The 14,741-nt window shown below is 45.9% G+C and overlaps 1 protein-coding gene across 2 annotated transcripts in view; it reads left to right on the forward strand.

Annotated features, from left to right (window-relative positions):
- The window catches only part of SLC25A17 (solute carrier family 25 member 17), a gene marked incomplete at its 3' end in the record, with an annotated part of 36,393 nt that extends 26,912 nt beyond the window's left edge, over positions 1 to 9,481 (forward strand). The window contains 3 exon segments of one of the 2 annotated variants that reach the window (XM_034775834.1): positions 7,198 to 7,349; positions 8,406 to 8,522; positions 9,336 to 9,481. In XM_034775834.1, the coding sequence (XP_034631725.1) occupies positions 7,198 to 7,349; positions 8,406 to 8,522; positions 9,336 to 9,481 (415 nt within the window). 2 annotated transcript variants of the gene reach the window in all.
- Between the last annotated feature and the right edge of the window lie 5,260 nt (positions 9,482 to 14,741).

Consider the following 14,741-nt stretch of genomic DNA (forward strand, 5'->3'; position numbering starts at 1 on the left):
GCATGCCTAAGTCCCCAGGGTTTAAGTGCTTTTCTGGCTGTAACAAGTCTATGCTAGTCAGAAATCCTCACTCCCATTGTTTAGGGTTTGAGGGGAGGACCTATTAGGTATAGGTGCCCTATCTGCAAGGGTTTGAGTCTAGGGAAGTGTAGTGAGGCGGTGTGGTTCCCTGCTGCCCTGGAGAGAGACGAGTCCCTCCGGACACCAGAGTGGGCGGAGCCAGGGAACTCTGAGCCCGCCCCCCCCAGAGGGTCAGGCGTTGCCTTGGAAGTATAAAGGCCCAACCTCAGGGCTCACTGAGAGAGCAGCTGCCAGGGAGGCCAGACGCCTCCGGCCTAGCTCGCAATTGGGAAACCCCAGTGGCCTGCAGTAAACTCGAGGACTGACCTGACCTGCCCTATGCCAGCTACCTGGAAGAGTTGCCGAGCCTGCCCTGTGCCAGCTACCAGAAGGAGTTGCTGAGTCTACGCCTTTCCAGCTATCCCGAGGAACCCATGGTGCTAGACTCCCCTGAGGACACCACCCTGACCCAGGTACCTCAAGAGGGGGAGTCTGGAAGTATCCTGGAGGCAGCCGACCCTCATCTGGCTGCAGCACTGCCAGAACCCATGTCAGTGTATTGTGGCCAGGATCCCCACGGACACAGCAGTGGGTCTTCTGCTGCTGCTAGGACCCCGGGCTCGGACGCAGTGGAGTGGGAGGGCCTGCATCCCCCCTGCCACCCAACTCCCTCCCAGAAGTCTATTTCCTTCCCTACTCAGGTGAAGTCCATCCTGCGAGAACAGCTGTCTGTCCCCGAAAGCCTCCCAGTGGCCATACATCCCAAAGCCCTCCTTATAGCACCACTCCCTTAGCCAACTATTTATTCTCACAATCCTATCAGTCCTTTGCTGCCCTTCCCTAGGAACAGGCAGAATCCCACTAAAGATAATCTGAGCCTCTATCTCCTTGAGCGTCTTCCCCAGCCTGGCATAATCTCCCTTGATTCTCTCTAACGAGAATCTAGCCGTGTCATTCGTTCCTACATGAAGGATTATCAAGGGGTTCTTACCTGCTCCTTTTAGGATCCTTTTTAACCGCAGGTCCACATCGCGAATCTTTGCGCCCGGTAGACAGCACACCCTTCTGTTCTCCGGGTCCGCCCTGGTCACAGGCCTGTCCAATCTCCTCAGTAAAGAGTCTCCAATAACATATACCTGCCGTCGCCTGGCACAGTGCGATCTAGTAATCTAGTCTCTGATCCCTCTAGTCCTGACCTGTGTCTGTTCCTATCTTCTCTTATGCCCCCTTGTGCCTTCCTCTATCCTCTGGGGGCCCAGGTCTTGTGCTGTCTCCATCAACACCTCCCCTCTCTCTATTGGACTAGCCGCTCTTCTCTTCTTCCTCACCCTCCCACCTTCCGTCACCACATGCTGCCCCTCCACCTCGTTATCCAAACACCCAAACCTGTTCCTGAGTTCTATTCCCCCCTCACTGGCCCTCCTTTTCCTTGGCCTGCTTCTCACAGTCACATACTTCCAATTCCCTTGTTCTCCCCCTTCCATTCCCCTCTCACTGTCGTCTACTTCTACCTCCTCCTGCACCCTAGAGCATTCCCCTTCAGCCCCGCCTTGCCTGTCCTCCATCAGCTGTTCAAACCCCCACCTAAACTCCACCAGGGTATCTACCTGCATCTCCAGCCCCTTAATCTTTTCCTCCAGTAACACTATGAGGCGACACTTCATACAAACATACCTGTGTTCCAGCTCCCCTGCTAGGACCATATACATACCACAGCTTCCACATGCAGCCATCTGCATTCTGTCTGCTGCTGTCTGGCTCATGGCTGCTGCCCTTTGGAACCAAGGGCCTGAGCCTACTGTTTATATACTGTTGTTGCTCAGCCTCGGCCTGAGGGCCTGACTCACCATTGCCCTGCCCTGACCTAGGGCTTGGGCTTGCTATTATATACTGTTATTGCTCAGCCCCTGTCTGAGGGCCTGACTCACCATTGCCCTGCCCTGACCTAGGGCCTGGGTTTACTGTGGCTGCAGAGTACAACTCCTGCAGCTAGACTAATTTCCCGCAAGACCTAGTCCCCAATTTAGTGAGGTGGTGTGGGTCCCCACCGCCCCAGAGAGAGATGAGCCCCGGCTCACTTCTCTACAGGAAGTAAGACTTCGACACCTCTTCATGGAAACTGCTTTATGCCTCCACTGGAACCCAGCCACTCGGTACACAGGGGTTCAGACGTAATCCATCCAGGATTGCACTACTAGATTGGCAGTATCACCTCGCCAGAGAAAAGATGCCACTCTCTTGTCTGGTACTGCACAAATGGCAGAAGAAATCAGACAGTTCGCGTTCTTCTAGCCAGAAAGCCCTCTTCGTTCATGAGGGCTAGGACCGCAACTACGTCACACAGGAAAAAGGTGGGAACTGAGGTTAGATCTCCAGGCCCAGCTAGGCAACTCCCTGGTATCCTAGACTTGACTAGCAATGTAGAGTTGTTGTATCCAGCACCACCTTTGGTACCATGGAGACTGACTGCGTTGTTAGGATCTTCTGCAGCATTAACTTAATTTTCAGTGAATGCTTTGGGACATCTCTCCCTCTTGGTACAGATGACACCTGAGGGACCTCCTTTGCTTCTTGGTTCCAGACTCACCTTTGCTGCAAGACATTGAGGTATGGCATTGCCCATTCATGCAATGCAAGCTTTGGTACCTGTTTCATCCTTGGCACCATGAGGGGCTACGCAGTTTTTGGTACCATTGTGGTGGAACTGGGAGGTGGTGAGGGCTAGCACCTACGTAATGGAAATATTACAAGGGTTGATGTAAGTTTCTGGCCCCCAATATTTTCTGCCCCCATACTATCTTGCAAAGGCCAGTGTAGGATCTGGAGAGGGTCTGGAATGGTTGTGTTGGTGCATGGGTTCAGGTTTGCCGCCAGGGAGCAGGTAGCAACAACTCTCCTCTCCTCTTCTTCTTTTACATTGTCTGGGATTAGTGTGCAGGGACCACACAGGGCTGGCTGGGAGAGATGGTCACTCATGTGAGTCCCTAGTCCAGCCCAGTCTGACCGTCCAGCCATTGCTGATAGAGATACCCAGTCCAGAGAGAGCAGGTGTGAGTGTGCCAGCCACTGAGGAACTGGTATAGGAATTGCTGGGATGCCCCATCCCATCCTGGAGCTGGCTACTCCCTCCCTCTGAGTCTTAGTAACTCCCCTTGCTTCCCCTCCTATCCCTCTCTGCTCCCCAATTCACAGCAAGCTTCTGCCTTCCAATCGATACTGATGGTAGCCAAAAGTTGTGCTGTTTAGCAGGGAAGAGAAACAGTACCATCAGCAAGAAAGCTGCTAATGCTTCCCATGTTACCATCTACTTCTTGTCCTTCCTGGTCCCAATGTCCTGCTGCATTGCCTGGTACTGCACCACCTTGGCTTTCTGATTATACTTACTCCTCCCTGGAGTCGAAGGTGGGATCATACATTACAGGAGGTCTCAGATTTCCCTTTCTGCTAGTTGAGGTCTTGGCACTGGCATTCTCACTGGACCAGGTCCAGGTATAGGATGCTTTGGAGTTGGTCTCTGATACCATCTCAGATCCAGTAATGGCTTTTTTGGAATCCTCAGGGTGTCCCTCCAGACACTAGGTCCTCATCTCCTGCACCTGCTACTACTAAGTCTCTGTCCAGGCACTCAATCTATTGCCAATCCTAGTACCCGGTAAGTGGTGGAACTTAAATCTCCAGTGTCTGGCCCATGTGGTAAGGAGGTTCAGCGGGCATCAGAACAGGTTGATACTGCGATGTCCTCACTGATCACTTTCTCACCTTCTCCTGATGAAGCCACTGTCTCTGACTTGTCCTCCCTGGTTCCTGACAATTAGTAGATCTATGAGGATGCTCCTTGGTTAACTCCCCAGGAAATGGAGTGTTCCTTTAAATTCAAAACATGCTTTTAAATAGCAGAAAGCCATCCACCAAATGCACTTACCTCATGAATAGGCCCTGAGAAAATCATGGCTTTTTTTTTTTTAAATTCATGGCAGTGTAATGGTAAAATATAGAATTTTGTGGAATATGCATGATTGCCAAGTCCCCTCCAAACTGCTGTGATTTTTTCCAACAGCAGGGAGTTGGAAATGAGCATCCATGTGCACCAGTCTTGTGCTCTGTGCGGCTCCTAACGTGCGGCATCATCATCATGTCAGAACAATAGTTTGTGGGAGGGACTCAGGAGCTGGTTTATGTGACGTACAGTAGGCAGTGCAGCTACTACCCAGAACACACTACAAGCCATACCAGTCACAAGACTGGCTTGCATGAATGCCCACTTCTACCTCTCTGCTGTTTGGAAAATAGTGATACTGGACTAATTTAGCATTTTCTGCACAGTTCATGAAATTGGAATTTTCACAGGACCCTGCTCATGAAATGGAGAAGATTCTCTGTGTGGTCCAACAGAAGGGTACCCATCCCTTGCAGGCTTCCATATATTTTCTTCTGGATTATCTGCTTCACCTAACAGAAAAGAACTCTGTCGGTTCCCTGAGAGTTCACTTGGTGGCTGTTTCCGTATTCCATTCTCCTATAGAAGGAAGATCTGTTTTTTCTAACCTTACTACTGTTAGATTCTTGAAAGGGTTGGACAGGGTCTTCCCATCTGTAAGAGATCCCACACCATCATAGGATCTAAAATTGATTTTGTCAGCTTTAATGGGACCTCCCCTCCCCCTTTTAAGCCTATGACTAGTTGCTCTTTTTCTCATCTCTCAATGAAGGTAGTGTTCCTGGTGGCTATGACTTTGGCTAGTAGCACAACAGAATTTCAGGCTTTAGTTGCTGATCCTCCATCTCCCATATGGTGTTCTATACATGTACGGTCTGGTTACATCCACACCCTACATTTCTAACTAAAGTGGTGTCAGATTTTCACCGAAATCAGTCTATATACTTACCAATCTTTTTTCCAAAGCCTCACTCTCATAAAGATGAGGGAAAACTCCATACTTTGGACATCCGCAGGGCATTAGTTTATCTGGACAGGACTAAGCAGTTTAGAGTGTCCTGTCAATTATTCATCTCCTTTGCTGACAGATGAAGGGTCAACTCATTTCTCCTCTGAGAATTTCCTCCTGGATTTCTTCCTGATTCTACTGTGCTATGATATCACTGAGTTTTCTACACCTGAGAGAGTTTCAGCACACTGCAAGCAGCATCAGCTGCTTTCTTAGCCAACAGTGACATTTGCAAGGCTGCAACTAGGTCATCTGTTCATATCTTCACCAGTCATTATGCTGTCTCCCAAGCCTCAAAAGATGATGCTAGATTTGTGACAGTTGTGTTGCAGTCCTTGTTCAGCTAGACTCCGATACCCTCCTTGATCTCATACTGTTTGTGAGTCACCTGGAATGGACATGTGCAAACACTTGAAGAAAAAAAATTATATACCTGTTCTGTAACTTGTTCTTCAAGATAAGTTGCATGTGTCCATTCCATGACCCAGCCTCCTTCCCTCTTACATCGGAATCAAAAATATGGGCTGCTGGTGTGTAGGAATTTGGGGTGGGCTCCGCCCCTTTTACCCTTAGCTGGCACCACAGGCATATGGAGGGCACGTATACTGCCCTAATGGGTACTGCTATGGGAGAAAAAAATCTCCGACACAGGCATGCACCACCTGAAGTGTAATGGCTATGTGCTTCACATATTGAAGAACAACAGTTACCAAACAGGTACGTAACTGTTTTTTTCCTGGCAATGGGAAACTTATTGATTTCCCTCAAGACACTTAAGAGCCCTAGATAAAGCTAGTTTTGGAGAAATGGATGGGACAACTGGAAAAACAATAAAAGGTGCAAGATCCCAAGCATACTGTGGGTGTTAGTTGGCAAAGGCTTCTTTCATGCTATACAAATATTTGTGGTAGTGGAATTTGTTTTTTAAAAACCGGTTTCGCTAACACAAGTTTTCTTCTTAGGCCCTTGTCTGCACCAGGAAAACACTGTTCTTAACGTGTCAAAAACTGCTTTAACTATTTCCTCTCACTCCCACCTTTCTCAAATGACATTGAAAACAGTTTTCTGCTGGTGTGGTCTAGTTCATCTTGCTGATGTGAACTAGATGAGACAAGTTCAACACCTGGATAAAATTCAGAACAGTAACTTGGACTTTACTCTTATGACCAGAACAGGTTTGGATTGAGGGTCCTGGTAACTTGAGCCACTAAAATAAACTGATTTTTCTTATCTTCGATGTTTGCTGTTTTGCACTTCTGGAGGTTTCTTCTGAAAAAATATTTGTAATCAGATCATCGGAAGTATCTCTGATTTTTATGAAGACTTTGGGGGTTTATTTTGTTTTTAAATAGAGTATATGGTTCATATAAGGTGTATATATATTTTTCCTGAGATAGAAGGGACCAGAAACATGCAAGAGTTGGTTTTTCCTTCTCCGTCTTCTTTCTCCCCACCAGTAACTGTACTACTGATAGTTAATCATGGAAGCCTGTAACTTTAGAAACTTAACTCTTTGTACTTTCCCAGCTAAACGGGGGAATGTTGATACGTACAATTTGAAGATACACCGACTATAGATTTCCCGAGTCTGTTTCTCTTTTCACTTATATCAGCCTTTGTAACTTCACTTATTTCAGTGGAATTACTCATGAGTGTTATCAGTATAAGCAAAGAATTGAGTGCTTTATTTTAACCAGTAATAGAGTTAAGAATTATACTGAGTCAGTGTGATTGTTACTGGTTGGAAATTGTCTCAATATAATGGTATTATATATAGTGCCAGCTGTGTATCTTCCCACAAACATACAAAGAAAATTAAATAAATGCAATTTTTAAAAATTGTGTGCTGTCCCTGGCAAAGAGTAGATGTTGTTTTCTATCCCAAAGGTACAGTATTTCAGTAGCATATAAACAATTCCTCTATTGATGGATTTGCAAAACACTTTGGGATCCTTGTGGATGAAAGCCACTGTATAACTCCTTCTTGGGTCCACAACTCTGTTCTCTGTGGATCTGTTTAACCAATGGCTTCCAGTATGTTTTTTCTGTTTGGAGGCCTGATCCAAAGTCTGTTGAAACCAATGGAAAAATTCACATTGACTTCAGTGAGCTTTGGGTCAGATCCCAGATGCTTTAAATTTATAATGGTAGTTTTCTGACCCTTACTTTGCCTGTTGTTTTTTCTCCTCAGCCTGGCACCATATCGAGGGTGGTTCCCTGTTATTTCCAGCCTCTGCTGCTCCAATTTTGTCTATTTTTATACATTTAACAGTCTCAAAGCTCTCTGGGTCAAAGGCCAACATTCAACCACAGGAAAAGATTTGGTCTTGGGGTTTGTTGCAGGTAATGGAACCTATAAGGCATGATGACATAGTATGTCATAACATGAGATTCTGTGAAATTCAGATTTTTAACCAAATTACATAATGACCTCCTTGCTTTATGAAGCCCATTGGAGGTCATGTTGCCTGGGTGTTTTGTATTTTGTATCTTATAGAGAACCGCTTCATATTATGGCTCTCTTTATTTGTCATGCATATTTACTCTAGGTCTTCTACCACCCTACATTCTCTGAGTGTGTGGGTGTGGGTGTATATATACACACACAATTATAAAATGATTTCTGTTGAACGCTCGGACAAAAAAAAATCCGATATTGAGCCATTTTCTCTGTGTAATGTACCCAATACCATGGTACTTAGATGCCATTATCTTCCAGGACAGATCAAAGTGGGAGTAGATTTCCTACTGATATTAGAGTTCTTTGTTAAAGAAGATTTTTGCAATTTTGCAATATTTTGAATAACTAAATCTTCTTTAACTAGGTTTTGAATCAGTAGCTTTTACCACCATCATTGAGTCATGTGGAGTAGAACTTCCAGCAGATATCTAACGGATGAGAGATCTTCCTTTGCAGGCAACAAAACTAGATTGGAAGAGTTTTAACAAAACTTGTCAGGTTTCTAAAAATTCCCAAAGCTGTAAACAACATGACTTCTCTTATAACTGAGTCTAGCTGGATGGTGACTAATAGATATGCTTTTTAACATGGTGGGCCAAATTAATCCCGGAAGTAACCCCATTGAAGACTGTCTTAGAATTTGCTTGACTTAAGGAACCTTTAATTAGTTGTTGAAAAACCCATTGTTTTGACCTCTTTGGCCTCATTGGAGAAACTACAGAAATAATTTTAGTTAGAAGTTATGTAGTTACCTTTGCTGTGTGTTGATCTTTTTTAAAATTCCTGCTATGTAGTTTTCTATACTATGTGAATTACTACTGAATTAGTTTGTACATTGAAATTAAAGAAGGAAAAAATGTAGAAAGACATACCCATTGTTTCTGTTTTACTTTTGTTAAGTTTTATTTTCTTCTCCTTGTGGGGTGCTTTTGTATTAGGTGTCGTGAACGTACTCTTGACCACTCCACTCTGGGTCGTGAACACACGACTGAAACTGCAGGGAGCAAAGTTTAGAAATGAAGATATTGTACCAACCAACTACAAGGGCATTGTGGGTAAGCACCTGGTGAAGTCATTTTTCTCAGTGAATTTCATGTTTGTGAAAAAGATTGGATTGATGGCTCTGAAGACCAAAGACCCTTATCCACAGTAGCATAAGTCTTCCACCCTCCTTGTATGTGTGCACGGTGCCCATCGTTGATCCTGAAGAGGGCCCCACCTAAGGGAGGAGGGCTGTACAGTCTTCCTGACCCATTCAGTTCTTGAAATTTTTTGTAGAAACTGGCAAGGAAGCCAACTTTTGCCAGTTCTGGTTGTAGCTGTTAGGGTTGTGGACACTTATTCTGCTAGGCCCACAAACTGATTTCATGTAGGTTATTGACTAGCCAATGAGGTAACAGTGGCTTCCAGTCATCACTGAACTGGACTAAAGTTTGAACTGTCAGTCTAGAAATATGAGACTTTATTTACCATCATTAATCTCCTGAGCTATCCAGTCCTCCAAACTGTCTCCATTTTTTTAAATAGGCCTCAGTGCTCTATTCCTGTATAGCTCCTATATAGTAAATGTTCTGTTGGTGGAGGTAGGATATACATCCCATGATTCCGGAGGAGGGTGGGGAGGTTCTTGCTGCCTGAGAACTCCAGAGAGTGACCTTATGACCATGACCCAGTGCTGCTGACTGTTCATTAGTTTAAAAGGCAAAAGAAGAAGTGTATCACAGGGAGCAGTGGGTCCAGGCTGCTGAGATGACCTGTACACAATGGAGGATGATATTCAAAATGTAGAATTAATCATACCCTTTGCAATCAGAATGTCACTCTGTATGTTAAGAATTCCTGTTGCTTCACTTCATTTTCCACTTCAGATGCCTTTCATCAGATAATAAGGGATGAAGGAGTCTTGGCTTTGTGGAATGGTACTTTCCCCTCCTTGCTGCTGGTCTTCAATCCTGCCATACAGTTCATGTTCTATGAAGGGTTTAAACGAAAGCTTTTGAAGACACGACTGCAGGTGAGAGTAATAGATTTTTGAAATCAGCAGAAACTGTTACGATTATCTAGTGCAGCGGTTCTCCAACTGTGGGTCGCGACCCTGTTTTAATGGGGTCGCCAGTGCTGGCATTAGACTTGCTGGGGCTCAGGGCTGAAACCAAAATCTGAGCCACATCCCATCCCCAAGGTCTGAAGCCCTCAAGCTTCAGCGCCCCCCAGGATGGCAGGGCTTGGGCTTTTGCCTTGGCCCCCCAGCCTGGGGTTGTGGGGCTCAGGCTTCAGTCCCCCCTCCCGGGGTCGTGTAGTAATTTTTGTTGTCAGAAGGGGATCAGGGTGCAATGACGTTTGAGAAATCCTGATCTAGTGTGACCTCCTGTATATCACAGACCATACAACCTCAACTACTAGCTTCTTGATGAAGCCCATAATTTCTGTTTGAGTTATAGTTTATCTTTTAGAGAGAGCGTCATTCCTGATTTCAAATGATGGAGAATCAACTGCATCCCTAAGGAAGTTGTTCCAGTAATTCATTCCCCTCAGTTTAAAAAAAAATTAAATTAATACTTATTTCTAGTCTGAATTTGTCTTGCTTTAGCTTCCAACTATTGTTCTTAGTATACCTTTCTCTGCTAGATTTAAGTTCTATTGTCAGAAATCTTTTCCTTATGTGGGTACTTGTAGACCATAATCAAGTCACCTCTTACTTTGTGTCACAGGAATACTTTGTGTATTCCCCCTCTGGGGTCCATGAAGGGCACCCTCTATTAGGATCCTGGCTCCCCAGCCATCACCTCTCTTGGGTGGAGACCCATGTCTCTCTCCCTCCTGACCAGGGATTTTGCAGGTTGCCCAATTCCCCGCCTACAGTTTGGGTTTCCCAGCAAGTCAGACTTTCTAAGCAAGCCTGCTTTGCTTTCTCGCCAGACGCTATAAGCAACAGAATTGCCTGTAGTCATACTGTACTACACAGCTTGTCCTAAGCAAGCATATTTATTCTTAAGGTGAAAGCATTATAGAGAAAACAAATTAAAAACAATAGAAGAACATACGTTGCTAATAAGCTTACCAGAGAGAACCTCATTTCCAACAAGGGCTCTGGCAAATGATCAATCCTTCACATCTCACCAGGGGGGTTTCTGTGGTGATGTGTTCATAACAGCTGTTAGTTCAGAACAAGAATCCCCATGAATCTGTGAATCATTCCTTTGTACAGTTTGGGCCTCTGATATTGTCCTCAAGTAACAGGTAATCAGCAGATGGTCCTTCCTCATGGTGAAACTTCAAAGGGATGAGTTCTTGCATAATCTGTGTGTGTATATGCAAATATAGTGTGTGTGTATATACATATACACACACACACACACACACACACACTATATAAAACAGACTCTTAAGGCCAAAGAGACTGAACTTGAGGAGCTAAGGGAGACAGAGAGGCACATAGAGGAGACTTTCAGGAACACAATAGAGCGGTTTCACCCCAGTTTGACAGCCTCTCTGCTGGATGGTGGAGGATGAAAGTCTCAGATAAGGAGAGCTTCAGGCTAGAGCGGAGGGAAACTGTCCCATAGTTGGGGACTTTCAGATGACGTGCTAAAGGAGGACTCAAGGAAGAGAAGGCCATTGTGGAGAAACTAAATGAATCTTTGCATAGGTCTTCACTGCAGAGGATGTGGGGGAGATCCACACACCTGAGCCATTCTTTTTAGGTGACAGATTTGAGGTGTCAGTAGAGGTGGTTTCAGAACAAATTGATAAACAGTAATAGGTCACCAGGACCAGGTGGTATTCACCTAAAAGCTCTGAAAGAACTCAAATATGAAATTGCAGAATTACTAACTCTGGTATGTAACCTATTGCTAAATCAGCCTGTCTACCAGATGACTGGAAGGTAAGTAATGTAATACCTATTTTTAAAAAAGGCTCAAGAGATTATCCTGGCAATTACAGACCAGTAAGTATCTGGCAAATTGGTTGAAACTATAGTAAAAAACAGAATTGTGAAGACACATATATGAACATGATATGTTGCGGAATAGTCAACCTGGCTTTTGTAAAGGGAAAAATCATGTCTCACCAATCTGTGAGAATTCTTTGAGGGAGTCAGCAAGCATGTGGACAAAAGTGATCCAGTTGATATAGTGTACTTGGACTTTCAGAAAGTCTTTGACAGGTCCCACACCAAAGGCTCTTAAGCAAAGTAAGCAGTCATGGACTAAGAGGGAAGGTCCTCTCATGGTTCAGTACTGGTTAAAAGATAGGAAACAAAGGGTAGGAAGAAATGGTCAGTTTTTACAACAGAGTGGGGTAAATAGCAGGGTCCCTGTAGTGAGGCAGATTGGCTGCCCACAGACCCAGAGGGGGAGGGGCCCCTCACTTTGAACCCTGGTGGGCGGAGCCACTCCACGCTCAACCCTCCGGCCGGAAGTTCAGGGGGCGGGACAGGAAGTACAAAAGGCGGGCTAAATAACTCAGTTGGGGCCCAGCCACCGGAGGAACCAGATGCCTCCTGCAAGCTCCCGAGCTGGGAGGCTGCCACAGACCCCGAGGAAGCTGACTACTAGCCAGGGCCATTTACAGACCCGAACATGGAGGAGCTCCAAACCCTGACAGAGGCCCTCTTCCTGGATGACCCTCTACAGAGCCAGGTGTGTCCTGAGGGGGAGTTAGGAAGTGGCCCAGGGGTAGCTGACCCTTGTCTGGCTGCAACGCTGCCAGCGAGTGAGTCACCGTGTTGTGGTCAGGATCTCTGCTGACCCAGTGGCAGACCACTCTGCCACTGCTAGGGCCCTGGACCGGGACGCAGTGAGTGGGTGGGCCTGCGTCCCCCCTGCCACCCCAATCCGTGAGTGGCAGTCTCCCCCCTCTCTTAGGCAAGAAGCCTGCGCTTGTCAGCCCTCCGCTAGAGTTAGGAGACCCGACTGTTTTGCAGCTCAGCCTGAGTACAGGCCTGAGCTCTCAGACTCTTTGTTGCCCCACCCTGACCAGGGGCTGGGCTCTGTAACCGTGTTTGTCGTTCAGCCCTGATCACAGACCCATGCTCACGTCTCCCGTCATTCCGCTGATTCCCCACTCCAGGCGACCTCCCAGAGACGTAGTGAGGCGAATTGGCCACCCACAGACCCAGAGGGGGAGGGGCCATTCCCCCAATGGACTGCAGTCCCCAAAGGATCTGTACTGGGACCTTTGCTGTTCAACATTCATAAATTATCTGGAAAAAGGGGTAAACTGTGAAGTGGCAAAATTTGCAGACTATGAAATTACTCAAGGTACTTAAATCCAAAACTAACTGTGAGGACTTACAAAGGGATCTCTCTTGACTAGATGACAAAATAGCAGATGAAATTCAGTGTTAAGTGGAAAGTACAGTAACTCCTCACTTAACATTGTAGTTATGTTCCTGAAAAATGCGACTTTAAGCGAAACGATGTTAAGCAAATCCAATTTCCCCATAAGAATTAATGTAAATGGGGGGGTTAGGTTCCAGGGAAATTTTTTTCACCAGACAAAAAAACTATATATTATATAGCTATACACACAGTAACGTTTTAAACAAACAGTTTAATACTATTCACAGCTATGATGGTTGTGATGCTTGGTTGAGGTGGTGAAGTTAGAGGGTGGAAGAGCGAGGGATATTTCCCAAGGAATGCCTTGCTGCTAAATCAGTGGTTCTCAAACTTTTGTACTGGTGACCCTTTTCACATAGCAAGCCTCTGAGTGCGACCCCCCCCCCAAATTAAAAATACTTTTTTATATATTTAACACCATTTTAAGTGTTGGAAGCAAAGCAGGGTTTGGGGTGGAGGCTGACAGCTCGCGACCCCCCATGTAATAGCCTCGTGACCCCCTGAGGGGTCCCGACCCCCAATTTGAGAACCCCAACGAACTAGCACTGGGCTGAGACCTGAAGGGTTAACACATTGTTGTTAATGTAGCCTCGCATTCTACAGGCAGCAGGAACACAAGGGAGGGAAGATAGCATAGCAGACAGAGACAGACACACACCTTGTGTGTGGGAGAGAGAGAGAAATGCACACTGCCCTTTTAAGTAAGCTGACTCACTCTTAAGTGTATTGTCTTTAAGTGGATCAAGAAGTTGACACAGTAACTGCTGCTCCAGGCTCTCTCTGTCTCTCTCCCTTGTGTCCCCACCCTGCTCTATATGGAGGAGAAGGGGTAAGCGGGGTGTCGGAGCAGGGGGGAGGGGGACACCCTGACATTAACCCCCTCCTTTCCCCCCTCCCCCACACAGGGAGCAGCTCCAAGACAGAGGGCAGGAGCAGCACATGGCAGTGGGGGGAAGGATAGTTGCAATTGCTAGCCTGCTGGCAGCTGCTGCACAGGGAACTTAGGGGAGCGGGGAGCTGATGGGGGGCTGCCGGTCCACCCTGGTTCCAAGCCCCCACCAGCTAGCTGCAACGGGCTGCTCTTCCTGCAAGCAATGGACAAAGCAGGCGGCTGCCATACAACGTTAGAAGGGAGCATTGCACAACTTTAAACGAGCATGTTCCCTAATTGATCAGCAACGTAACAACGAAACAACGTTAACCGGGATGACTTTAAGTGAGGAGTTACTGTAATGCACATTGGAAAACGTACTCCCAACTATACCTAAAAAATGATGGGGTCTATATTAGCTGTTATCACTCCTGAAAGAGATCTCGGCGTCATTGTGGATAGTTCTCTGGAAACATTCACTCAATACGCAGCGGTGGTCAAAAAAAGCTAGCAGAATGTTAGGAACCATTAGGAGAGGGATAGATAAAACAGAAAATATCATAATGCCACTGTACAAATCCATGGTACACCCACACTGAATATTGTGTGCAGTTTTCATCCCATCTCAAAAAGGTATATTAGAATTGGAAAAAGTATAGAAATGGGCAACAAAAATGATTAAGGGTATGGAACATCTTCCATATGAGGAGAGATTAAAGAGTGTGACTTTTCAGCTTGGAAAAGAGATGACTAAGAGAGGACATGATAGAGGTCTATAAAATCATGAAGGGTGTGGAGAAAGTGAGTAGGGAAGTGTTACCTATCTCTTCACGTAACACAAGAACTTAGCAACAGAGGGTCCTGTGGCACCTTTGAGACTAACAGAAGTACTGGGAGCATAAGCTTTCGTGGGTAAGAACCTCACTTCTTCAGATGCAAGTCTGAAGAAGTGAGGTTCTTACCCACGAAAGCTTATGCTCCCAGTACTTCTGTTAGTCTCAAAGGTGCCACAGGACCCTCTGTTGCTAAGTTCTTGTGTTACGTGAAGAGATAGGTAA

The sequence above is a fragment of the Trachemys scripta genome, chromosome 1 (assembly GCF_013100865.1).
Source record: "Trachemys scripta elegans isolate TJP31775 chromosome 1, CAS_Tse_1.0, whole genome shotgun sequence".
NCBI lineage: Eukaryota > Metazoa > Chordata > Testudines > Emydidae > Trachemys > Trachemys scripta.